A 27,775-nucleotide genomic window follows, 5' to 3' on the forward strand; every position below is an offset into this window, starting at 1 on the left:
TGCTAGGCAGAATGGAGAAATTTTGTTTACACAGCATTTCCTCCATTCGGCCGCTCCGTGAGACGATCGCGGGGATGCCCGCGGCGATCGAGTCCGCGGGTCCCGCGACCGGACTCACGGGGGTCCCGACCAGCGCGGGAGTGCGCCACCGCCGGCGCGCTCCCGATGGCAGGGCGGCATTGAATATTGGACGTACCTGTACGCCAATATGCCTGCCCGTGCCATTCTGTCGACGTACATCGTCGTGCGCTGGTCAGGAAGTGGTTAAGGAGGCCTGATTAGATGGTCCATGCAATCAAATGGACCGGCGAGTGTAAACAGACTTGTGTCCGTTTACACCTGTCGACCACGTCCTCTCCCGTTTGTGCAGACCAGATCAAAAAACATGTTTCATAGTTTGTTATAAAAATTTGTAAACAGGTAATTTTTCTCCTTCATTGATATTTGCTGATGAGGCTGCACTGATGGGCACTGATAGGCTGCACTGATGGGCCCTGATGGGCTGCACAGATAAGGTAACACTGATAAGATGGCACTGATGGACCCTGATAGGTGGCACTGATAGATGTCACTGATAGGCACTGGTAGGTGGCACTGATAGATGTCACTGATGGGCACTGGTAGGTGGCACTGATGGGCACTGGTAGGTGGCATTGATAGGCAGCACTGTTGATGAGGCACTGATTGTGACATTTATAGGCGGCACTGTGGGCACTGATAGGTGACACTGTAGACAGTGATGGATGGCACTGTGGACACTGGTAGGCGGCACTATTGTGCACCAGTAGGTGGCACTGGCAGGTGGCAAGGATGACTCTGCACGATCGGGACTAATGTCCCTCTCACAGTGGCTGGCGATCAAAAATAGCCAATTACCGGCTCTGTTTAGATCACATGATCAGCTGTCATTGGCTGTCAGCTGATCATGTGGTAATGGGTCGGGATCGACCCCTTACTCCGATCTGTGATCAGCGGAGTCTCATAGACGCCCTCCCGGCAAAGCAAGTCCATGCTGTAGTCGTCATTCGGGTATAGCGCGGACTAGAAGAGGTTAAACAAGCTGAAGTTGGAAGCTGATTGGCTACCATGCACATATGCACCAGTCTTAGTAAATCTCCCTCAATGTTTTGTGTATACACAGCACAGCCTAACACGCCTGCCTCTTTTTTTTGTATGGTAATTTTGTCCTGAAAGGACAGACGCCGAGATACTATTTCCCCGCCTCCTCATATACGAGATAGCAGCTGTCACTGTCATTGCACACAGTCACATGAGCTCCACAGACTGCAGCCTCCTGGAGTGGGCGGGGCTATGTGTGTATACGAGCTCATTGGTTGGTGCCTCGCTTTGTCTTTCAATTCGCTCGATAGATTGTATTTCTCCGCAAGAAAATTAATAAAGTTACAAAGATTTGAGTGGTAAGCATGCCGGGTAATGTAGTTCGGTGTAAGTCATGTGATTGGCTTCTTCCTGGTCATGGCTGAAACGCAGGGATTCCTTGGGTCTGCAGAGCAGGTTAGCTGATGTTCTCCTATACATACTGCTTACTGTGCCTGTGTGCAGAGGAATAATACAGGCTCGGGTGTGTCCTCTAGTATAGAACTATGGCTGTATTTGTAGCAGGAAGCAGATGCCTGCAGACAGCTGATCAGATAGACCCTAGGCAATAAATAAATGGTAGTGTATTCATCTTATGTAGTATGAGGAGGATCTTCATGTGTCCATCGTTTGGAACACCCTTCTCTCTATTTTAGTGTATAGACCTCTGTAAAAGGTTCTTTGTATGGCCCCTTTCTCACTGGTTCGCTTCAAAACTGCCAGTAAAACGCTGAGCGCTTTTATGACGCTTTTGAGGCGCGTGCGGTTTTTAACCTCTTCAGCCCCAGAAGGTTTACCCCCCGCCTTCATAACCAGGCCATTTCTTGCAATATGGCACTGTGTTACTTTAACTGACAATTGCGCATGTCTTGTGACACTACCCAAACAAAATTGATGTCCTTATTTTCCCTCAAATAGAGCATTTATTTTTTTATTTTGCGCTATTTTTTTGCTTTCCGCTATAAGGCTTCATTCTCGTGAGGCAAATCCGCTGCCATGGAGTTCGCCTCTGTCTCCGCCAGCTCAGCAGGAGATATCTCCGTTGATCTAAGCTGAGCCGGCGGATGACGGGTCCATCACTGCGAACTAGTTACTATGGAGAGATCGGACAAAAAACGGCACTGGTTTTTTCCGTTTTTCATCAGGTCTCACTCAATCCGATCCGCCAGGGATGGATGTGAACGTAGGGCCATCCACCTGATTTTAGCGGATCGGACCGGGTCAGATGGCAGTGGACATGTCCCAGCTAACATCTGTCGCTCCGTAAACTAGCATGGAGAGCCCGTTCAGGTCCGACATTGTGAAAGGGGCCTAAAACACACCCAGTAAAAATAGGCCAATATGTATTCTGCTACATATTTTTGGTTTAAAAAAAAAAACACAATAAGTGTAAATTGATTGGTTTGCGCAAAAGTTATAGCGTCTACAAACTCTGGGATAGAGTTATGGAATTTTTTTTTTTTTTACTAGTAATGGTGGTGGTCAGCGATTTTTTTATTTATTGTATTTTTTTGTTTTTTTTATTTGTTTTTTGAACTGTGACATTGCACAGTTACAAATCAGACACCAGACACTTTTGGGGACCAGTGACACCAATACAGTGATCACTGCTAAAAAATAAAAATAAATAAAACAACAAATGCAGTGTCACTGTACTAATGCCACTGGCAGAGAAGGGGTTAACATCAAGGGCGACCAAAGGATTAAATGTCTTCCTAATTATGTGGGGTGAGGTGCTTTGACTGGGGAAACGCAGAGATCCATGTACCTGCTTAGCAGAAACACAAGATCTCCATCTTCCCCTTTCACCTTGTTTACATAGGCAGACCGCCGTTCTGCCTCTCCTCAGAATGATCAGCGGGTGTTCAGTCACAGCGGGTCGCTGGCACGGGTACATGATTTCACACAGGAGGGCCATCCTGCCGCAGTATATCTGTGTGGGGCGGCCCAGAAGGGGGTTAACTGTTTGCCGACCATCACACACAGATGTACGTCGACAGAATGGCACAGGCAGGCAAATGGGCGTACCTGTACTTCCCTTTAAATTTGTTGCCTATCGGGCACTTGCCCGCGGGTCCCGAGGACTCAATGTTCACCGGCGGCCCACGATTGCGGTGTGGAGAGGCATTTCCCTGTTCTGCCTAGTGACATGACAGTGATCTACTGCTCCCTGTCATCGGGAGCAGTGATCTCTGTCATCTCAGTGGTAGCCCATCCTCCCCACAGTTAGAATACCTCCCCAGGACGCACTTAACCCCTTGATCGCCCCCTAGTGTTTAACCTCTTCCCTGCCAGTGTCATTTATACAGTAATCGGTGCATTTTTATAGCACTGATCGCTATATAAATGACAATAGTCCCAAAATAGTGACTGATGTGTCTGCCATAATGTCACAGTCATGATAAAAATCGCAGAACGCCACCATTACAAATAAAAATGGCATAAATCTATCCTCTATTTTGTAGAGGCTATAACTTTTGAACAAACCAATCAATATACGCTTATTGCGTTATTTTGGGTAAAAAAAAAAAAAAAAATAGAAGAATGCATATCAGCCTAAACGGAGAAAGAAGTTTTATATATATATATTTTTCTGGATAATTATTATAGCAAAAAGTAAAAAAAAAATGCTTTTTTTTTCCAAAAATTGTTGCTGTTTTTTTTTTTTTTTTTAGTTTATAGCGCAAAAAATAAAAAAACACAGAGGTGATCAAATACCACCAAAAGAAAGCTCTATTTGTGGGGGGGTTGGGTACAACGTTGCACGACCGCGCAATTGTCAGCTAAAGCGACGCAGTGCCGAATCGCAAAAAATGCTCTGGTCAGGAAGGGGGTAAAATCTTCCCGGGGGTGAAGTGGTTAAAGGACACGTGGCTCAAATATGAGGCACTTTCCATTCATTTCAATGGAGAGGGGCGTCATTGGGGTTGCTTGCTCAAAAGATGCTGCATGCAGCATATTTTTCACTGCCCCAGTGTGAAAGCATTCATTGATTATAATGGGAAGTATTTTTCTTGAACTTTTCAGGCGCTTTTTTTTTATTTATTTTTTTTTAAACGCAAAAGCGCTTGAAAAAATCCTCAGTGTGAAAGGGCTCTAAAGGGGTTTTAAACCTTGTTTTTAGTTCACATAATGAACATGTTCTACTTACTGCTCTGTGCCTCGATCCTCCTTTAGGCCCCAGTGCTCCTGGCTCCTTCTCTTCTCCATGTGCCACCATAGGAATCCAATGTGCGGGCTCGATCCCGAGCTGAGCTGTGTGCGTCTATAGCCACGCTCAAGGTGCTCACAGGATTTGATTGACAACAGGAGCCAATGGCTACCCCTGCTGCCTCAGTCCCTATGAGGAAGGGGAGAGAGCCACTGCAGACAGGCACAGCTCTGGATCAGGTGAGGTAAGTATTGGGGGGGTGAGGAGGGGGCAGTACATGTTTTATTGGAACTTTTTTATTTATTTTTTATACTAAATAAAAATTATATATATAAATATTGCCACTGTTGTGTGTTTCCACATCAAGTTAATAGGTTATAACCAAAAAAATTGATAAGTACCTATAATAAATATAATATGAATCTGTATATCAACAACAATAAAATGGCAGTATAAGGCTAGGTTCACCACACGATTGCGAATTGGATATGTTTTTTTTCCCCGCATAGCAGGAGATCGTGACCGGCTCTATATTGAGCCAATTCACACATCTCTGGAGCGACTCCGGTGCAAATTGCACAGGAGTCCTGTGTGTCATTTGGTCCATTTCAGGTCCGAATTCGGCCAAAAAATTGGGGCTGAAATAGGACCTGAACCACTGAATGAAGATGCACCAGACCCCCTGCTGTGAGCCGCTCTAATGTGAACCCAACTTTAAAGTGCATCGGCTTGCAAGTGCAAGGTCCACTCTGGTTGTATCCATTCAGAGACGGGACCACAGGGCAGTATTCCAACATAACAACCCCAAACACAAATGATATTTTCTAATTTTTGTTATTAGAAAAATCCAATAAACTCAATTTTAGTCATACATTTAGGCCAAAATTTATTCAGCCACATGTCTTTGGTAAAAAAAAAGTCAATAACTGTATATTTATTGGTTTGCGCAAAAGTTGTCACATCTACAAACTAAGGTACGTTTTCTGGAATTTACGCAGCTTTTAGTTTACGACTGCCTATCTCATTTCTTGAGGTGCTAAAATGGCAGGGCAGTACAAAACCCCCCCAAATGACCCCATTTTGGAAAGTAGACCCCCTTTAGGAAATTGATAAGTGGCATGTTGAGCCCATTGAATATTTTATTTTTTTGCCTCAAGCGATTGAATAATGACAAAAAAAAAAAATTTTTTTTTTTTTACACAAAGTTGTCACTAAATGATATATTGCTCACACATGCTATGGGCATATGTGAAATGACACCCCAAAATAAATTCTGCTGCTTCTCCTGAGTACAGGGATACCACATGTGTGGGATTTTTTGGGAGCCTAGCCGCGTACGGGGCCCCGAAAGCCAAGAACCGCCTTCAGGTTTTCTAAGGGCGTAAATATTTGACTTCACTCCTCACTACCTATTACAGTTTTGAAGGCCATAAAATGCCAAGATGGCACAAAACCCCCACAAATGACCCCATTTTAGAAAGTAGACACCCCAAGCTATTTGCTGAGAGGCATGTTGAGTCCATGGAATATTTTATATTTTGCCACAAGTTGCGGGAAAATTACAAACTTTTTTATTTTATTTTATTTTTTCACAAAGTTGTCACTAAATGATATATTGCTCACGCATGCCATGGGCATATGTGAAATGACACCCCAAAATAAATTCTGCTGCTTCTCCTGAGTACGGGGATACCACATATGTGGGACTTTTTGGGAGCCTAGCCGCGTACGGGGCCCCGAAAATCAAGCACCGCCTTCAGGCGTTACAGTTTTGAAGGCCATAAAATGCCAAGATGGCACAAACCCCCCCCAAATGACCCCATTTTGGAAAGTAGACACCCCTAAATTTAGGGGTACACTAGTGAGACTAGGTAATAAATGGCGGGTGCCCTGAAACTATAAAAAAATAACTAACCAACCAGCGTCACCTGTAACAGTTATATGGTGATCACTGGTGAAAGGGTTAACTAGGGGGCAATCAGGGGGCTTTATGCGGTAGTATATGGGGGTCCCTGGCGCTATAAAAAGCTGCGGTGAACCTAAATACCTACCTGCCTAACTAGCGTCACCTGTGACACTAATACAGCGATCAGAAAAACGATCGCTTATTAGGCTGGGTTCACACTGGAGCGATGCGGGAACGCCACGAATCCGCGGCGGGTTCCCGCATCGCATGCCTCCCGGCGGCAGTTCACACTGCCCTATGCGAACTGCTGGGAGTGTCAGTGAAATGTTAATGACACCCCTAGATCAGTTCGCATATCGCAGTGCGATCTGCAAACTCGGATCGCATGGTGTGAACACCCATGCGATCCGATTCTGCTGCGGACCAAAAAAAGGGTCCCGTGCGAATTTGCGGCGGGTGCGGCGCGAATTCAGCCATACTATCTGTATGGCTGAACTCGAATCGCACAGAGATCGGATGTGATTTGCACTGCAGTGCGGTGCGAATCACATCCGTTCTCATAAACCGCTGCAATGTGAACCCAGCCTTAGTGACACTGGCGATGGGGGGTGATCACGGGGTTAAACCTTTATTGGGGGGGTTAGGGGGGTACCCTAGAGCTAAAGGGGGCTAACCCTAACTGCCCTAACAGTTATTACAGTCACAAATGACACCAATGCAAAAAAAAAAAAATGCTATTGGTGTCACTGTGATTGGGGGGGTGATCGGGGGGTGAAGGGGGGGTGTGAGTGTGCCTGGCATGTTCTACTGTGAAGTGTCGTGTTGGTGCAACTCACCGATCCTCTCTCCTCGGTGCCGGAACGAAAAATGCCGACACGGAGGAGAGATTACATCATTTCCTCTCCTGTGTTTACATTACAGGAGAGGAAGTGATGTCACGCCTCACTTCCATTCGTCAGGAGCGATCGAGAGGGGGTGGCCATGAATGAATGGCCGCCCCCTCATCCCGGATCGCTTCTGAACGAAAACCGACCGCCGCTGGCACCGGGGGGGGGGCCCGATCGGGCCCCCCACCCGCGGGAAGGCAGGGACGTACAGGTACGCCCATATGCCTGCCCGTGCCATTCTGTCGACGTACATCGTCGTGCGGCGGTCGGCAAGTGGTTAAGCTGTACACTCACTACTTTACATTGTAGCAAAGTGTCATTTCTTCAGTGTTGTCACATGAAAAGATATAATAAAATATGTACAAAAATGTGAGGGGTGTACTCACTTTTGTGAGATACTGTGGATTTGTTTTTGTTTTTTTATATCTTTACACGTTTTTGCCTTTCATTTCTTTTTTAAACTGAATGGTGATTGTTCTGTAAGTGATTGTAAAGGATAATTTTTTTAAAATAACAAACTTGTGATGCTTGCCTCCACTGTGCAGCTCGTTTTGCATAGAGTGGCCCTGAACATCCTCTTCTGGGGTCCCCGGAGGCTCTATTGTGCAAATCACCATACCGGTATGGCAGTTCCTTTTAAGAGCTACAGCAGGCGGCCAGCGGACGTCACTGCCTCCGGCCGCACGCATCAGCCCCGCCGGCCACCCGGGATAGCTCCTTAGAGTGGCAGAATGGAGATCTGTCAATGTAAACAAACAGATCCCTGTTCTGTCAGGGGAGTAGAGATAGATTGTCTGTTCGTAGTGATTAGGAACAGCGATCTGTACTTGCTGTCAGCACACTCCCCCCCCCCCCCCACAGTTATAAACCCCTCCCTAGGGAACACTTAACCCCTTGATAGCACCCTAATGTTAACCCCTACCCTGCCAATGTCATTTATACAGTAATCGGTGCATTTTTTATAGCACTAATCGTTGTATAAATGTCACTGGTCCCAAAAAAAGTGTCCACTCTGTCTGCCACAATGTCGCAGTTCTGCTAAAATCCTAGTTAAAAAAAAAAAAAAAAAAAAAGCCATAAATCTATCCCCTATTTTGTAGACAGTATAACTTTTTTGCACAAATTGGTATACACTTATTGCAAATCTTTTTTTTTTTTTTTTTTACCAAAAATATGTAGTAGAATACATATTTGCCTAAACCGATGAATATATATATATATATATATATATAATATATATATTTTATAGTGCAGAAAATAGGAATTTAACAAAAAATGTAAAAATGCCACCAAAAGATCTATTTGTGGGAGGAAAAAAAAGGACATCAATTTTGTTTGGGTATTGCGGTGCATGATTGAGCAATTGTCTGTTAATGTGACGCAGTGCTGTATTGCAAAAAATGGCCTGGTCATTAAAGGGGTAAATCCCTTTCTGACTGAAGTGGCTAAGCTATACTATTTTATACATCATTACATTAGTCCAGCTTGGACCAAAGTCACTATGTATATACCATGCCTGGCAAATGCCCCTGGAAGCTGGAAATCGATGAAGCTGACAATTAACCACTTGGGATCCGCGCTATTGCAAAATGACGGCAATAGCGCGGACCCACATTTCCGGGACTACGTCTATTGACGTAGTCCCGGTTACGAGCGGCCTGCGCGCCCCCTGAGGGGCGCGCGCGGCGTGCTCTGTGATCGGCGAGTCCGTGAGACTCGCCTGATCACCGATCCGTGTAAGGGGTCGATCCCGACCCCTTATCACGTGATCAGCTGTCAGCCAATGACAGCTGATCATGTGATAAAACGGAGCTGGTAATCGGCTAGTATTCCTCCTCGCGCTGACAGCGCGAGGAGAAAAAAAAAAAGCCGATCGCCGGCGGCCGTGTTCGGGACATCAGTCCCGATCACGGCCAGCAATTTAAACGGACACCTGCCCCCTGCCAGTGCCCACCTGCCACCCGCAGTGCCATCCTGAAATAAAGTAAGTGCCCCCCTGTCAGTGCCACCCAGCAGTGCCCACAGTGCCACCCACAGTGCCACCCACAGTGCCACCCACAGTGCCACCCACAGTGCCACCAGCAGTGCCACCCACAGTGCCACCCAAAATCTGCCTCAAAGGTGCTGCCCAGCAGTGCCGCCCATCAGTGCCCAGCAGTGCCACCTATCAGAGCCACCTATCAGTGCCACCTATCAGTGCCCATCAGTCCCATCTATCTGTGGTACCTATCAGTGCCCATCCATGCCACCCATCCGTGCCACTTATCCGTGCCACCCATCCGTGCCATCTTATCTGTGCCCATCTTTGCCCATCAGTGCCGCCTTATCTGTGCCCATCGGTGCCGCCTTATCTGTGCCTATTAGTGCCGCCTTAACTATGCCTATCAGTGCCCACCAATGCAGCCCATCAGTGCCCACCAATGCAGCCTATCAGTGCCGCCTAATCAGCGCACTTCAATGAAGGAGAAAAATGACCCGTTTGCAAAATTTTATAACAAACTATTAAAACATGATTTTTTTTTTTTTTTTTTTTGCATCTTTTTTTTTGTTTAGCAAAAAATAAAACTCCGAGCTGTAACTAAATACCACCAAAAGAAAGCTCTATTTGTGGGAAAAAAATGATAAAAATTTCATTTGGGTACAGTGTTGTATGACCGCGTAATTGTCACTCAAAGTGCATCAGCGCTGAAAGCTGAAAATTGGTCTGGGACTGAGGGGGGTTTAAGTGCCCAGTAAGCAAGTGGTTAATGTAGCAGTAGTGGGTGCTACTACAGTAATGGCCACAATCTTCTGGATCTTGTGACATCAAGCTCTTCACCTCATCCAGAGCAAGCCTTGTCTTAAAAAAAAAATAAAAAATTAAGAAAGTGTTTTGTAAATAGTGGCATCACTGTACCCTGGGCAGTGGGCAGAGGGGAAGCCACTCGCACCAAACCTGAGCAGTTCCCAGAAGATCGCAGCTATCACTGTAGTAGCGGTCCCTCAAGTATGCTTACAGTGAGGGAAAAAAAAGTATTTGATCTCTCCTGGTGATTTTGTGCATTTTGCCCACTGACAAAGAAACGATCGGTCTATAATTTTATTTATTTTTTTTTTTTCCAGATAGTGTTTTATTTATTCAAACAGTAAATACAAAAGCCAACAGAAGCGAAAAAGTGACACGAGTACATAAACCAAAAAAAATAAAACAAATGGACAAATAAATATAAAGGGGAAAGGGGGACCAGGGGGGAGGGTGGAGAGTGTTCGTCTCCGACTCCCTTGCAGATGTGCTTATCCGATAGATTCTTATGTTCGGTAGTCGTAAGGGAGTACAAATCTGAACCAGACACCTGGCGTTCTATGAAAAAGGGGTGGGTGCATAGAGAAGGATATCAATATCTTTTAAATGTAGCTGATGAGGTCAAATAAACCAGTATTCGGTGGATTGTCTATTATATCCTGGGTGGCCTATTAGATCTAGGTGGCGGGGTTACTGAGGGTGTTAAATGTAGTTGTTGCTTGGAAGGATATCCAATCCGCCCATTGTTTGCTAAATTTGGCAGGGGTATCGTGAGCAGTGTGAATACGTTTTTCCATGTCTGCAATTTTCTGAATCCTGGCGAACCATTCTTTGATTGACGGTGTGGTCAAGGATTTCCAGTGCGGGGGTATACATTGCTTTGCCGCGTTAATTAAATGCATCGTTAGAGACTTATGATATCGTTTATGAGGGAGTGTCGAGAGGTGAAGAAGAAATTGTGCTGGTGTGAATGGGATGTCAAGACCAGTGACAGTGGAGATAGTTTGATGAACCGTTTTCCAAAACGTCTGAAGGGCTGGGCACTCCCACCATATGTGGAGTAGGGTGCCTTTGGACTGATGGCAACGCCAGCAAGCAGCAGAGACCTCCGGGTTAAATTTGTTAAGGATAAACGGCGTGCGATACCATCTGGACTGGATTTTATATCCATTTTCCTGTGCATACACATTTCTCGAGCCTTTGTGGATGTTTAGGAAAATCTTCCCCCAGTTCTCTTCTGAGATCGGGATCGCTAGGTCATTTTCCCATTGCTTGCAGGCTTTGCCTTTATTAGCTTTTAAGTTTTCATATAAGAGATTGTGGGTGAAAGAGATAAGATGGGTTTGGGGCGTTCTTTGCATACATAGCCTTTCAAAAGAGGTCAGTGGTCTGGAGTATTGTGCATCTTTGTCAGTGGATTTAAGGTATTGTGTCATGAGGAGATAGTCCCATGGAGGAATGGGTGGGCGTTCAACTGTTAAAGATAATTGATGAGCTGAAAGGAGTTTGCCTCGACGGTACAGTTGGTGTGCTCTGGGGTATTTTTCCGGCCAGTGTTTAGTCAAGTAGCGGTTGTGCATGCCCGGGGGAAAGTCAGGGTTTAGTTTTATTGGAGTCATTGGGCCTGGAGTCGAGGATATGGGTGTTTTTCGACATGTTTGGTGGAAGTATTGCAGGGTCGGGCCAATCAATGGGTGTACTAGTATATCTCTTGGGACGTGTTTCAGGGGTATCCAAGGGAGGGTGTTCAGATGTAAGTCAGTAAAAGAGGCCTCTAGATTTACCCAGTCTTTTCGAGCCGAGTGAAGGTTCCAATCAAGAATTCTTGTGAGATGTACTGCTATGTTATAATTAGAGAGATTAGGAAGGCCAATGCCTCCGAGATGCTTCGGACGAGTAAGCGTGAGAAATTTTGTTCTAGGTGAGCGGCCACCCCAGAGAAATTTAGAGCAGATACTGTTGTATGTGCGGAAGTATGAGGGGGGGATCTTTATAGGGATAGTTTGCAAGATATACAACAATCTAGGTAACGCATTCATTTTTAGAACAGCGGCCCTACCAAACCAAGAGATTGTGGACTTATTCCATAATTTAAGGTCAGATTCCAATTTGGACAGGAGGGGGAGGTGATTTTTGGCATATAAGTCTGTGAGTTGCGTGGGAAGTTGAATCCCTAGATAGGTGATCGTTTCCTTTTTCCATATGAAGGGGAAATTAATCTTGCATTGTTCTACAATGTGTTGTGGGAGGGATATGTTAAGGGCAAAGGACTTCGAAAAGTTGATTTTGAGATTGGACAGGTCTTGGAACTTTTGAAACGTTTGTAAAAGGTTCGGGAGAGAGATGATTGGGTTCGTTAGGAAAAGTAAAATGTCATCTGCAAAAGCAGCGTATTTATATTCCCTGGTGGGTGCCTGGATGCCCTGGATGTTAGTATTGAGTGTTAGTTGCCTAAGAAGAGGCTCAAGTGTGAGAATAAAAAGAATGGGGGATAAAGGGCAACCCTGTCTCGTTCCATTACCGATGTGGAAGGCATTCGACAGGGTACGGTTGACTCTTACCTTAGCTGTTGGGTTTGTGTATAGGGAGAGAATCATTTCTGTCATACGTGGTCCGAGACCTGTCGCTGCTAGTACTGCTTCCATATAGTCCCATGCTACCCTGTCGAATGCCTTCTCTGCATCTAGCGAAAGGAAAAAGCTCTTCTGTTTGGTCCGGGAAATAAGTTGGTGTAGATTAATGGCTTTAAGGGTATTATCCCTGGCCTCTCTACCAGGGACAAAGCCTACTTGGTCATAGGATATGAGAGAGGGGAGGCAGGGCAGCAATCTATTGGCTAATATTTTGGAGAATATTTTTAAATCTACGTTCAAGAGCGAAATCGGGCGGTAGTTACATGGGAGGGTGGGGTCTTTGCCTTCTTTAGGGATAACTACAACGTGGGCTTCTAGCATGCCTTGCGTGAAAGGGCTAGAGGGGGAGATGGAGTTGAATGCTCGTAAAAATGGGGTTTTTAAAATTTCTGAGAAGGTTTTATAATAAGTGGTAGGGAGGCCGTCCGGGCCTGGGCTTTTGCCTGCTTTCGATTGTTTTAGGGCGTCATTCCATTCTTGCTCCGTGATCGGCGAGTCAAGATTGGTGGCCACCTCAGCAGAGATTTTATCCGGGGCAAAGAGTTCCAGGAACGCTTTAATAGCGGAAGCTCGTTGAGGATTTGGATGCTTGTTGGGTTCAGAACCGTTTAAGTTATACAGCGAGGAGTAATATCTTTCAAATTCTGTAGCTATGTCTCTATTATGGGTCAATTGGGTACCTACAGGGGATTGTAGATGGTGGATTGTGTTGTTGGCTCTTTTTTTGCGTAGTGCTTGTGCGAGGAGATGGCTGCTTTTATTGCCAAACTCATAAAATAGTTTTTGAGAGAGTGCATAATTTTTCTTAATGGAACTGTTCAGCTCATCTCGTATGTCCACATAGGGGAGAAACTCAAAGTCGTTACTCCTGAGGTAAACTGGGTCATATTCCACCTGGGGAGGACACAGTACATGTCATTTATGTGGATGAGGACAGAGATAAAATATGGGTCAAAACTGATCGGTGTAGCCCTGTTATGTGTAGAGGGAATCAATAAGCAAGTGACACAAATTGGGTACTTCCCTGTATCAGACGATGCTTAGTGTCAAGTTAGTGGAGACGTGCTCTGCGATGTGCTGGTGAGGCAAAGGGACTGCCATTTCTTGGTGCACTCAGATCCTTCGGTGGAGTGTGAGGCAGTGGTGGGTGGGTTCTCCTGCGTCCGCCATTAGCGTTGCCCTCCTCGTGGATACCATCCATAGAGGTTGCTCTTCTGGGTATGGGTAGACGGAAATCGCTATACCAATCCGGCAGGTCAACCGGTGGTATGCCCATTAGCTCGCAGAAGTGGTCGATGTCTTCTGGTACCTTCAGGTTCGCTGTACGGCCTTGATTGGTTGCGGACAAGCAAAAGGGGAATTTCCAGCGATGGACAATAGATCTGGCCCGTAGAACTTCTAGGAGAGGTTTCAGTTCTCGTCTGCGCTGCAAAGTAATGCTGGATAGATTCTGGTATATTTTAATGGAGGCCCCTTGAAAGGATATCTGGTTGCGACTTCTCGCTTTACGGAGTATTTCCACCTTGAGGTGATAATCAATGAGGCAACAAACCGCATCTCTCGGTGGATCAGTGTCTCTGCCACGCGGGCGCAAGGCTCTGTGGAGACGCTCAAATGAGATTGGTGTTTCAAGGGGTCTTTCCAGCAGCTCATTAAATATAGCCGTGACTGATTGCGACAGTTGAGTGGGATCAATGGATTCTGGGATGCCTCTTACCCTCAGATTTCGTCTTCTCCCACGATTGTCAAGATCCTCCATGTGGCGATTGATCTCTCTCAGATGAATAGAGTGAGATTCAGTCACTTGTTGTACTTGACACAGCGCAGTGTCATGGCGGTATTGTGCTTCCTCCACCTCTTCCACTCTGATGGCTATAGCTTGCATATCAGCTCTCATATCCGTGATTGCTGCCATCAGGGTGGATTTAATGTCCGCCGCTACGCTGCGGAGATCCTCTATGCTGACAGGTGGGGGATTAGGAGCTTCCATCTCTGCTCCCAGAGATCTACAGGCGCCTGAGCGGGACGGGCTGCGGCTGGGAGCGCGTGTGCCCTGAGGTGCATCCGGCTGAGAGGCCTGTGGCAAAGAGGCTGGCGTGCTGTCTCTAGGCCGCGGTCCGAAGAGCGCGGGGATGTGGCGGCCTTGCGCGGATTCGGGACCCAGCGGGGATCGGGAGCGGGTGGCGGAGTTGCTACGGGCTGTTCTCACCATAACTGACCCTCGGAGCTGCGGGTTATCGGTAAGGCTGGACCTCGTGGAGCGGGAGCGCTGTTCTTACACGTCCATCTTGGAACGGATCCAGGCCACGCCCCGGTCTATAATTTTAATGATGGGTTTATTTAACAGTGAGAGACAGACAAACACATTTCAAAAGTTATAAATTGATTTACATTTTAATGAGTGAAATAAGTATTTGACCCCTTCCCAAAACACGACTTAGTACTTTGTGGCAAAATCCTTGTTGGCAATCAGAGGTCAGACGTTTCTTGTAGTTGGCCACCAGGTATGCACACATTTCAGAAGGGATTTTGTCCCACTCCTCCTTGCAGATCCTCTCCAAGTCATTAAGATTTTTGAGGCTGATGTTTGGTAACTTGCACCTTCAGCTCCTTTCTCATATTTTCTATGGGATTAAGGTCTGGAGACTGGCTAGGACACTCAAGGACCTTTTAATGTGCTTCTTCTTGAGCCACTCCTTTGTTACCTTGGCCATGTGTTTTGGGTCATTATCATGCTGCAATACCCATCCATGACCCATTTTCAGTGCCCTGGCTGAGGGAAGGAGATTCTCACCCAAGATTTGATGGCAAATGTCCCCGTCCATCGTCCCATTGATGCAGTGAGTGAAGTTGTCCTGTCCCCTTAACAGGAAATCTTCGCCAAAGCATGATGTTTCCACCTCCCATGTTTAAAGGTGGGGATGGTGTTCTTGGGGGTCATAGGCAGCATTTCTCCTCCCTCTCTAAACGCGTAGAAATTAGTTGAGACCAAAGTCGAGCTCTTTGACATTATCTGACCACTACGCTTTCACCCAGTTTTCCTCGGAATCGTTCAGATGCGCCTGTACTTGTGCTTTTTTGAGCAGGGGGACTTTGCGGATGCTGCAGGTTTTCAGTCCTTCAGGGTGTAGTGTGTTGCCAATTGTTGGTGACTATGGTCCCAGCTGCCTTGAGATGATTGACAAGATTCTCCTGTGCAGTTCTGGGCAGATTCCTCACCGTTCTCACGAACTCTGAAACTCCATGAGGTGAGATCTTGTATGGAGCCCAAGACCGAGGAAAATTGACAATTATTTTGCGTTTCTTCCATTTGCGAATAATTGCACCAACTGTTGTCGCCCTCTCACCAAGCTGCTTGGCGATGGTCTTGTAGCCCATTCCAGCCTTGTGTAGGTCTACAATCTTGTCCCTGATATCCTTGGACAGCTCTTTGGTCACCATAGAGAGACTGGAATCTGATTGCTTCTGTGGAGAGGTGTCTTTTATACGTATTCTTGGTGAAACCTGCCAACAGTGATTATTTGGGTATCAGCAGTCAGTTACATGATTTTACAATAAGCGATTTTATGACAATCTAATTGTACAATCTCCTGCAGATTTATTATCAACTATGTACTGTGATGACCTAAATGACATAAATTAGTTTCAGTAGACCTGCATAATTTTGCTAAATCTAAAGAAGATCATACAATCAGATTGTTATGTGTGTGGACCATTTGAGCTAGATTCCTACGAATGGCTCTTCAGAGGATAGTATGTTTTTTTTTTTTTTGAACCTCTGATATTTGAAGTCTTATCACCTACAGTCATGATGGTGGGATGGACCTTGTGACTGGGTTTCAATACTGCAATTGCAGAAATTGGGTAAGTTTATAAGCTATACTTTAGCTGTTATCATTACGTGTAGGGAAGATGTTGGAAACACTTGTGTATTTAAGATTTTCTGATCATTTCCAGGATTGTGGCAGGTTATTTCTTCTACAAAAGTAGATAACATTTTAAGAAATTGATTTTTATTTTTTTTTAAGTGGAAATGACAAAAACTTAATGTAGTGAAGATTAAGCTATCCTTCCCTTAGGGGTGTGCGCGTTTTCCCTGAGGGTTGGAAATGCTGCAATATTGCACATTTTGGTGTGCAATTTCTCCTGCTTGCATTTTGTCAGTGAAACATTTTACTTTTTATTCAGCAGCATCATAGCTTTTAAATGTAATGGACCACGTTACTTAATAGGACAAGTACATGGCAAGTGCACTTTTGTGCTAATGCACTTTTCCTGACATACTTCTCTATTTAAGAATCATGAATAGACTTCTAATATGAGTTTGGAATAAACTGAAAAAGCAAGCTGGCCACCGTCTTCTACCCTTTTTTTAATGAGTGTTTCAAAAAGATTTTCAACCTCGGGAGAACCTTCTTTTTTTTTTTTTTTTTTTTTTTTTCATACATTATAAAGACAGTGTTTTTTTTTTTAAAATATTTTTTATTGAAATTTTCAAGAATAAGTACAAAAATAGTAGTTGAGTAACAAGATAGTATAGAAAGAAAAGTAGACATTTCTGTCGCTACATGCGAATGTATAACACAAACAATGGAATCATACATCTACTGTTGACTACATATGTATGTTCTACAATGAAACAGAGCAGTTCCATAGAATCCATTACGTCAGTCATGAATCAATATAAACATTAGCAAAGCCAAGAACTCTATTATTCTCAGTGACTTTAAACATTTTCAGAAACATCAAACAGAAACAGAAACAAATGGGAGTACTCTCATTTTAGATTAAGGCCTAAGCACTACTGATGTATTTGACTTAGGTAATTTTACCATATCTATCCCAAAGGGACCACTGTTCAAGGGCCCTCCTGTGATTGCCCTCCTTCCATGCCATTGTTTTTTCGTATGCGCATGAATCTGTGACCAATTGTAAGACCTCTCTGATCATTGGGGGGGATGATGCTTTCCAGTGACGGGCTATGACTAACCGAGCAGCACATAATATATGCAAAACTATAAATCGACAACTACTTGGCTAAATGTCTAGACCAACACTTAGAAGAGCTTGTGCCGCGGTCAGCTTGTTTAGTATACCTGTTACACCCGCTATCAGGTTTGATATTACCGCCCAGAAACTTCTCAAAGATAAACAAGACCATACCATATGTTCCAGGTTACCTACTAATCCACACCCTCTCCAACAGAGATTATTCTGATTTTTGTCGAATTTTGCAATTATGTACGGTGTCTTGTACCATCTGAGTAATAACTTTAGCGTGGTTTCTTTATAATTTGCGCACTTTGTAAGTTTATTGTTGTATCTTATGGCTTGAAGCCATTGTTCTCTCGAGATGTTGATTTTCAAATCTGATTCCCATTGTTGATATTGTTTAGGAATTTCTAAGAGTTTTTTACTATTGAGCAGGGTGTAAAAGCATGAGATACCTTTCTTCCTAAGGGGGCCAGTTTCCCAAAATTTGTGTATTTCCCAAGGAATACTAGTTACAGCGGAGGAAGATGTTCTCAGAGTATATGATATTCTGGCGAAAGTCAAAAACTCTGCGGGCGGCAAAAAATATTCAGCTTGTAGTTGAGTAAAGGATTTCAATGATTGCTTATCATAAAGATCTGCTACCGAAGAAATCCCTGCCTTTTCCCAATTGTGGAGATTCAAGTCTGTCATATTTAAAAGCAAAGAACTGATATGGAGCTGTGGTGGAACATGTTTGACATAGGGATTTTTGACTTTCAGGAAATAGACCCACGCATTATGGGTAGCCTGAATCAAGGGGTGATTAACACAGTTAGATAGGTGTGAAATTGTAGTGGACCCCAAGAGATTGTGTATTGACCCCTTCTGCACATACGTTCGCTCAGCTCTGCACCAGTGCATTGGGTCCGAAGAGTCATACCATGCTGCGGCTTGCGAAAGTATAGCCGCCACATGATAATCCTTTAATAATGGGACTCCCATACCCCCCGCCTCCCTATGCTTTGTAAGTAACTTACGATGGCATCTAGCCTTTTTACCGTCCCATAAGAAGTGAGATAGAGCATTTTGCATTTTAGAGTAGAATGAGGCTGGCACCGGGATAGGGAGTGTTCTAAAGTAGTATAATAATTTAGGAAGTAAAATCATCTTATATGCCGCTAGTCTTCCTGACCACGATAGATAGAAACGTTTTAGTTTCTCCATTTCTTGTGTAAATTCCGCAATTAAGGGTTCAAAATTGGTAAGGTAAAGTTGGGAAATATGTTTTGTAATGGAGATACCCAAATAAGGAAAGGATTTCTCCACCCATGTGAATGGCAAGGAGTCTTTCAATGCGAGTTCCATCTCCGGGGGCAGAGCTAAACCCAAAATATTGGATTTAGATTCGTTTACTTTGTAATAGGAAATTGCATGAAACTGAGAAAGAATGTCTTGAATGTACGTGAGTGATAGCATAGGATTGGATAGTGAGAGTATAATATCGTCCGCAAATAATGTGATAGTATGTTCTTCCCCACCTATAGTTATACCGCTAATTTGTGGATGTTGTCTAATTGCTTCCGCTAACGGTTCCATCATAAGCACAAAGATTAAAGGCGACAAGGGGCAACCTTGGCGCGTGCCGTTTGTTAAAGAAAATGATTCAGAAAAAACACCCTCTGTGTACACCATGGCCGCTGGGTTTGAGTATAGTGCCGTGATGGCAGATTTTATATGCCCCTTAACACCAAATTTATCTAGCACATTCGACATATACCCCCAGTGAATCCTGTCAAATGCCTTTTCGGCATCTAATGACAGGAGAACAGAGGGTTGACTAACAGCATTTGCATTGTGTATAATATTAAGAATGCGTCTCGTAGCATCCGTGGATTGTCTGCCTTCTATAAAACCCACCTGATCCTGATTGATAAGATGAGGGAGAACCTTTGCCATTCTATTCGCGACCAGTTTTGCATACAACTTAACATCCGTATTTAATAGTGATATGGGTCTAAAATTTTGGGCACAGTTTGGATCCTTTCCTGGTTTTGGTAGAGTAATGATTGTTGCTTGCAACATTTCTTCAGGAAAGGAGGCTAAGGAGGCAGCGTCCTGGAAGACCCTTAGAAGGTATGGGGCCAATGAGTCTTTAAATTGTTTGTAATATTCGGGAGAATAACCAACTGGTCCTGGCGATTTCCCATTGGGAAGTTTAGCTATAGCGTTTTTAATCTCAAGCTCAGTAAATGGGGAATTTAGCATGTCCAAATCCTCAGGCTGAACCACCGGAAGTTTGATATTCGATAAGAAAGAGTCAATTGAGGTCGAAGACGGTTGAACAGCACTAGGATCACTTCCAATGTTATATAGGGCCTCGTAGTAATCTTTAAAAGTGTCAGCTATTTCTTTAGGGTTAATGTGTTTAATCTTGGTCTTATGGTGAGTTAAAAAAGGAATTTTTTGTTTAACAATTTTATCTTTCAATTGGTTAGCTCAGGGCTCGACAAAACCCGGGCGCCAGGTCGCATTGGCGACTAGAAATAGCGACCTCGCGCCTGGGGCAGCACAGCTGGGGGTATCCTGTCTCTGTGGACCCCCCCAGCGTGATCGCGTCGGGCCGTTCCGCCGGCGGCCGAAAATTTAGGCCGCGGCTTTGAGGCCTTCTGCGGTCCTATGATTCCTTATGGAATCTGGCGCCCTCTTGTGGTCGCCGTTGGTATGACAAACCAGCAATGCTAATGAAGCTCCCTGAGTGTTTTATATTACCTGCCTTTTCTTCCCTTTATTTAGAACCCCCTAAACATTATATATATTTTTTATTCTAACACCCTAGAGAATAAAATGGTGGTTGTTGCAATACTGTCTGTCACACCGTATTTGTGCAGCGGACTTGCAAGCGCACTTTTGTTGGGAAAAATAATTTAGTTAATAAAAAAATAAGACAACAGTAAAGTTAGCCCAATTATTTTTTATATTGTGAAAGATAATGTTACGCCGAGTAAATTGATACCTAACATGTCACGCTTCAAAATTGCGCCCGCTCATGGAATGGCGACAAACTTTTACCCTTTAAAATCTCCATAGGCGACGTTTAAAAAAATTCTACAGGTTGCACGTTTTGAGTTACAGAGGAGGTCTGGGGCTAGAATTATTGCTCTCGCTCTACCGATCACGGCGCTACCTCCTATGTGTGGTTCGAACACCGATTTTATATGCGGGCAGGACAGGGCGCGTTTAAAAATTATTATTTTTTCTTCTTATTTTAACTTTTTTTTTTTTTTTTTCCACTGTTCTTTTAAAAAAAATGTTGTGTCACTTTTATTCTTATTACAAGGAATGTAAAAATCCCTTGTAATAGAAAAAGCATGACAGGTCCTCTTAAATATGAGATCCGGGGTCAGAGAGACCTCACATCTCATATTTACACTAAAATGCAATTGAAAAAAAAATTGTCATTTGAAAAAAATAAATAAAATGTCCCTCTAAGAGCTATGGGCAATGACTTGGAGACGGGGCGGCGGCGACGGCGCTGCTATCTTCCCCTCACTCATCTCCATGTCAGGCCAGGGACAGGTCCGGATCGCCGTCATGGACCTGGCTCCTAACTTTTTAAGCTGGCTCCTAGATTCCAAGCAAATTTGTCAACCCCTGGGTTAGCTAATAATTTGCCTGCTTTGTTGCCGTGCATGTAAAAATTCGCTTTAAGTTTATGTATATTTCTGGTATGTTGGGAAATTAGTAGGTTCCTGAGCTCCTCTCTCGCTTTATAAAGTTTAGAGCTGGTGTCCGCCGAAGGTGACAGCTTGTTTAGAGAGTCTAAACTCTTAATTTCATTCAATAATGCTTCCAGACCGTGCCTCCTTTTCCTCCGCAGATCTGCACTATGTTTCAACAGGATTCCCCGCATAAAGGCCTTGTGAGATAACCACAAGGTGGATGGATTCACATCAGGTTTGTCATTAAAGCGAAAAAACTCCTTGATGGAGTTTTCCAAGTCCGATGCAAGCGCCGGGTCTGCAAACAGCAGGGTGTCATTACGCCATCTGTTTGCTCTAGTAGTGAACTGTTGAGTGCCCACTGTCACAGATACCGGCGCGTGATCGGACCACGATATTTGACCTATGTCTGAGTAAGATATTTTTTGCAGTAGGAACTTGTCCACTAAAAAGGTGTCTATTCTAGAGTATGACAGATGCACTTTCGAATAAAAGGAAAAATCTCTCTCATTCGAATGCTGACACCTCCAGACATCGAACAGGTCATTTTTACACATAAAGTCGTTTAAGGAAGATCTAACCGCCCCTCCTCCCCCAGATCTAGACACGTCCATCTGGGGGTCGGCAACGACGTTCAGATCCCCACATAGTATCAGATGACCATACAAATGTAGTTTCACCCTTTTCCACAGTTTGTGCAAAAAAGGTAACTGGTGGCTGTTAGGTGCATATGCATTAACGATAGTATAGGCGACGCCCCCAATTTCACACAATAAAATTATACCTGCCCTCTTCATCACTGTAATGAGCTTTGTATTTAAATTCTACTGACTGTTTGATTAGTATAGCTACACCTTTTGATTTTGATTTGGCACAGGCAAGGTAACAATGGGGAAATTGACTATGAGTCAAGAGAGGGTGCCCTTTGTCCTTAAAATGAGTCTCTTGTAGACATAATATATCACATTTTTGGAGTTTAGCCTCTTTCCACACCATATGCCGTTTAAAGGGGATATTTAGGCCATTAACATTTAGGGACGTGATTTTAAACGCCATTTTCTTGCACCGGGCTACAGAGCCAGTAAGGGAGCCAAACTCTTGATACTCAGAAAGGAAACGCTAAAATTAACGTGTAAACAGTAAAATCTTAGCGAGAGAGAACAATGTTAAAGGTAACAACAGTGAGTCTTATCACTTTACTCTGAGGAATATCAGCCCCAGGAGTATGTAACACCTATTCACGGTGATAATAATATTTTGCCTTATAAGTAGACTGACAGGTATGTCTCAGTAAGCCAAAAAGAAAGAGAAAAAAAATCACGATCCAGAAATGTCTGAAAAAGTAAGGATGAGTAACAAAAGAAAAACTGAAGAACAGAGTTAAACACAGAGATGTGCCTTAGCACTCGGAGTAAAAAGATGCGATTTCCAATGAAATCTGAACAGGTATACTCCTGCTTTTCTCTGGGGGACGAGGAACTTGACCATAACTCCGGTACAACCCTCCGGAACAGGAAAATGAAACAAAAATTGTGGGCACCAACTGGAAGCAAGTTCAAGTGTGGCGATCAGGGGTGTTCTTACCGTCCATAACCTCTTGTTGAGTTTCGTTCTGGCGAGGAACGATGTTCCACTTTTCTAGCAGTTGAATGCCTTCTTCCAGATTTGTGATCGTGTAGTCACGGTCTCCTCTCATCACCACCAATTTCGCCGGGTATCTCCAACGATACGGAATTTTGTGATTCCTTAAAGGTTTAGTAGATGTCACCAAATTATGTCTGCGCTGCATTGTATGGGCTGAAAGATCTGCAAAAAAGGAAAGACCTTGCATGGTGTCAGGCATTTGAGTTGCATTTCTGGTCGCTGCCATAAATTTCTCTTTAACATGAAAGTAATGGATACGGGCTATAGTGTCTCTTGGAAGTTGTTCAGGAAGATGGCGGGGTTTCGGTAGCCTATGGATCCTGTCGATTATGAACTCTTCTTCGGTTAAATCTGGCAGTGCATCTTTTATCACTTTGCAAAAAAAGGATACCAGCTCCTGCGGCTTAACTGTTTCGGGGATCCCCCTTATCTTTACATTGTTCCTTCTAGAGCGGTCCTCGAGGTCCGCTACCTTTGATTTCAGCCATTGAATATCGTCATCACGATCATTATGTGCGTCCACCATTGCGTTGAAAGTGTCAGTGAATTCGCCCATTTTATTCTCAATATGAGATACTCTGCTGCTGACCTTTTTAACCTCTGATTTACACTGTTGGACTAGTTGTAACATATCAGTATGTATTGCGCCTCTCAGAGTTAGTAACATCTCCTTCATGGTGGAGTCCATAACTGGGGCATTAGTGGTGGGGAAGGCCGCAATGGCGTCTTTAAACTCTAAAGTATCATCAAATGCTGCATCTTTACCTTCATAGTCTGAGCCTGCTGGGGATGCATCTGTCAGCTTCTGCCTTGCTTTGGCTGGGCTATTGGAAGCAGAGGAGACTCTGGAATCCGGAGAGCGCTGGTTACGCTCTGTTTCTGGAGAACCATCTCCTCTCCATCCCCCTCTGGTCTGCGGGGAGGACAGACGTGCCGCGCTGGAACTATGGCCGGCGCCATCTTGGCTGGCGGCGCGGCCTGCTCGGGCGAAAAAGTTCGTTAATTTACCGGGTTCTCTCCGGTCTTTACGTTTCCGCGGCATGGTCGGGACGTTCAGCAGTACCTCCGTAGCTAGATTATGGGAAAAGTCGGTGCCCCACGTCGTTCGGCTGCTCTCCGGAAGGTAGACGCGGCGGGAGCTACTCGCTTACACAGCCATCCACTCCGCCGGCCGGCTCCGCCCCCCATAAAGACAGTGTTTTAATATGCCTGTATCAGAGATAGACAATCTTGTGTAGAACTCCTTGACTACTTAAAGTGCTCCAAATTTGTTTATTTAAAAAAAAAAACTTGCATGCTCTGTCCAGTGGTTTTGCACAGCGCAGCCCCAATCCTCCTCTTCACGGGCCCCCCTCCATATTCTAATATATTGCTAATTTATATTTGGTTCAATGTGTTATGCAGTACTTGGGTGTGACTTATGAGCCATTAGAGATCACTAAGGACTCTTCATTAATATTTTTTGATGTTTATTCACAGGATCTTGCTGGCAGAAAAAATTCTGAGTAAGGCTACATGCTAGCGCTGCGCGAGTAATTGTTAAAGAATTGAGATCACGATTTTAACCCTTCCCCTGCCAAGTTTCTCACATCGCATAGCCCCCTTTCACACTGGGACGGGGTCCTGTTAGTGGTAAAGCGGCGATTTACCACTGTTATAGCAGTACCTTTTGGCCACTAGCGGGGAAATTTTAACCCCCACTAGTGGCCAAGGAAGGGGTTAATGCGCGGCTTAAGATGAGCGCTGTTAATTTCGATGGGCAGGGGCGGCGGAGGAGCAGTGTCTACACCACTCCAAAGATGCTGCTTGCAGGGCTTTTTTTCCTGTCCTGCAAGCGTACCACCCCAGTGTGAAAGCACTCGAGCTTTCACACTGGGGTGGCTTGAGAGGAGCTTTACAGGAACTATTTTTAGCGCTAAAACGCCTGAAAAATGCCCCAAAGTGAAAGAGGTCTTAGGTAGAGCTGCATGATTCTGGTTAAAAATGAGAATCACGATTTTTTTGCTTAGAAGATAGATCACGATTCTCTCATGATTCTTGCAGCGTAACCTCATCTTTCACATTAAAACAAAAAAAGTTGTGCTAAATTTACTGTTTTGTTTTTTTTATTTATTGAAGTGTATTTTTTCCCAAACCATTGCATTTGAAAGACTGCTGGGCAAACACAGTGTGACATAAAATATTGCAGCAATTGCCATTTTATTCCCTAGGGTCTCTGCTAAAATTGTTACCACGTCTGTTCCTCAGAGTGGAGGCCGAGGGGATTCCAGTAATACCGATTGCCCCAGATTGGCCTCGGTGTCCTTGGCACGCTGACCTGGTACGCCTGGTGGCAGATGATCCTTGGCAGTTGCCGATGCGAGAAGACCTTCTGTAACCATGTCCAATACTCCATCCTGCTTTACCGTCGCTGGTTTTAACGACATGGCTGTTGAAAGCCAGGTGCTAAGGAACCGAGGTCTGTCGGCCTCTGTAATTTCCAGTATGCTGAGGGCACAAAAATCTTATTCTTGGAAGATGTACTATCGTAAGTGGAAAGCTCATATATCCATGTGTGAGGAGATGGGGCAGTGTCCACGCACCTATGTGGTGTCCAGGATCCTGCTGTTCTTACAGCGTGGAGTGGACCAGAAGTTGGCCTTGAACACCATCAAGGGACAGATATCAGCCTTTGCTGTTTTTTTTTTTCCAACGACCCCTGGTGTCTCATTCATTGGTGAGCACCTTTTGTGCAAGGGGACTGGCATGTAGTCCCTCCGGTGCGTCCACCCCTACCTCTGCGGGATATGAACCTGGTGCTATCGGCGCTTCAGAAACCGCCGTTTGAGAACATCAGCAAAATTCCCTTCTTGACTTTTCTCAGAAAGGGGTCTTCCTAGTGGCCATTACATCAGCCAGGAGGGTTTCGGAACTGGCGGCCTTGTCTTGCAAGTCACCCTATCTGGTTATCCACAGGGATAAGGTGGTGTTGCGTCTGCAACCTTCTTTTCTGCCAAAGGTGATTTCGGCCTTCCATCTCAATGAAGACATTGTGTTACCATCTCTGTGTCCTAAGCTGACACATCCTAAGGAGGTGATCCTCCATTCCCTGGATGTGGTCCGGGCTCTAAGGGTATATCTGTCTGCCGCGGCTCCTTTCCGGAAGTCAGATTCTATGTTCGTTTCGGTGGTTGGTCCGAAAAAAGGGCTGGCGGTCTCGTCGACCACCATTTCCAGGTGGATCAGACAGATCGTGGTCCAGGCATACGCCTTGAAGGGGCAGGTGCCCCCATTTCCTGTCACGGCCCATTCCACCAGGGCAATTGGGATCTCTTGGGCCTTCTGACATCAAGTGTCAGTACCACAGGTGTGTAAGGCGGTGACTTGGTCGTCCGTTCACACTTTCACAAAGTTCTACAAAGTTGATATAAGCGCATCTTCTGATGCTTGCTTTGGCCGCAAAGTTTTGCAGGCGGTCGTGTAATGTTGCAATTTACACTCTTTCTTCTTGTTACAGAAGTTGCATTTTGATTGTCAATGCATTCTGATGCATATGTTGGCCGCAAGTTCTGATGCGGTTGGTTCAGATGGTGACTCTTCCATTGGAGAGCACCTCTGGTTGTGGGTGAAGTTATGGTTTCTGTTTCCAGCCCTCGTTATGACACTGCTTGGAGACGTCCCTACAGTCAATATTAATGGAGCTGTGTCCATCAATGAACAAAAGAGAAAATAGGATTTTTGTACTCACTGTAAAATCCTTTTCTCTGAAGTTCATTGACGGACACAGCATCCTCCCCTCCTATTGGTTTATGTTATACTGCTTGTTGACATACTGAGCTGCAGGAAGCAGGCTGAGGGGTTATTCCAGTGGGACCGCCCCTGGGCTGAACTCTATAGTTCTGTTGTTTTTTTCACATGTATTACATGTTCTACCTAGTCCTCTCCTGAAGGTGGCGTAATAACCCTATGGTCAAGATTAATGGAGCTGTGTCCGTCGATGAACTTCAGAGAAACGGATTTTACAGTGAGTACAAAAATCCTATTTTTCCCACTTTATGTAACAAATCTTTCTATAGGGTGTTTTGCACCAACACTTTATGGTCACTTGGTTTGGAGTAGCACCGCATTACCTTTTATTTTTTGTTTATGCATTTGATGTGGGGGCACGTGTTTGCTGGCAAACACTCATTAGATATTACACCAGGGAGGTCTGCCTGGTGGTTGTTCAGTTATTGATGAGCCATCAACTCTGTTCTCTCCTCCTGTCAGCATATGTGCATATAGCAGTAACCTGTTTAGAATCTAGAGCTGCTCTTCCCATCTGCAGTCTGAGCAATGTTGTGCAGGGGATTACAGGCTGCTGATACCAAGATAGAATAAAAAGGCTAGTTTTATGTAAAAAATATATTCATTTTTAAAGGCTAAAGGATACTTTATTTTTTTTAATTTTTTTTAAATAGATGTTTTTTGTTTCTGACTTTCAAAATCTTGTTGCAGTGTCTTTAATTTTTTTATTTATTTTTTCTTACTAGTCACATGTACATATGATCCTAATATGGGTATCTAAGAAGCCACTTTTATTTATTTATTTTTACCCATTATTTTCCTCTGTGGCTAAATAACACTTATGCACACTATGAGCATCTTTGTTGTAAACTTTTATTGCTTTTGATAACTATAAATGGAGTAAGTAAATCTTCATTTTGCTGACCTCTTGAGAAGGCATCACATCAGCAACTTTTCTTTCATTGGGAATATGAAGGATTAGTAGTTGCTTACATGGCATAGTTTTATTGTTTGAGGAAATGCGTAGGGCATTATGTTCAAATAATACCTTATGCTCTCTAAAAGTAGAAGTTTATAGGGTAATTTGGTTGTATTAGTGCTTCCCCTTGAGTTTTTTTTTTTTTTTTTTAATGCATAAATCGGTTACACTTTTACGCTATATCCTATATAATTAGCATACAGTAATACATGTACTTTTTTGGTAAATTTTTAAAGA

General features: G+C 44.3%; 1 protein-coding gene across 1 annotated transcript in view; it reads left to right on the forward strand.

Moving 5' to 3' along the window:
* The first annotated feature begins 1,406 nt into the window (after positions 1–1,406).
* VPS41 (VPS41 subunit of HOPS complex) overlaps positions 1,407–27,775 on the forward strand; it is a 487,204-nt gene continuing 460,835 nt past the window's right edge. Inside the window, exon 1 of the mRNA XM_077491629.1 lies at positions 1,407–1,515. Within this exon, the coding sequence (XP_077347755.1) occupies positions 1,477–1,515 (39 nt within the window). The 5' untranslated portion in view covers positions 1,407–1,476. The remainder of the gene's footprint in view (positions 1,516–27,775) is intronic.

The sequence above is a fragment of the Lithobates pipiens genome, unplaced genomic scaffold (genome assembly GCF_037356315.1).
Source record: "Lithobates pipiens isolate NorthernLeopardFrog02 unplaced genomic scaffold, aLitPip1_a1.2 Scaffold_19, whole genome shotgun sequence".
NCBI lineage: Eukaryota > Metazoa > Chordata > Amphibia > Anura > Ranidae > Lithobates > Lithobates pipiens.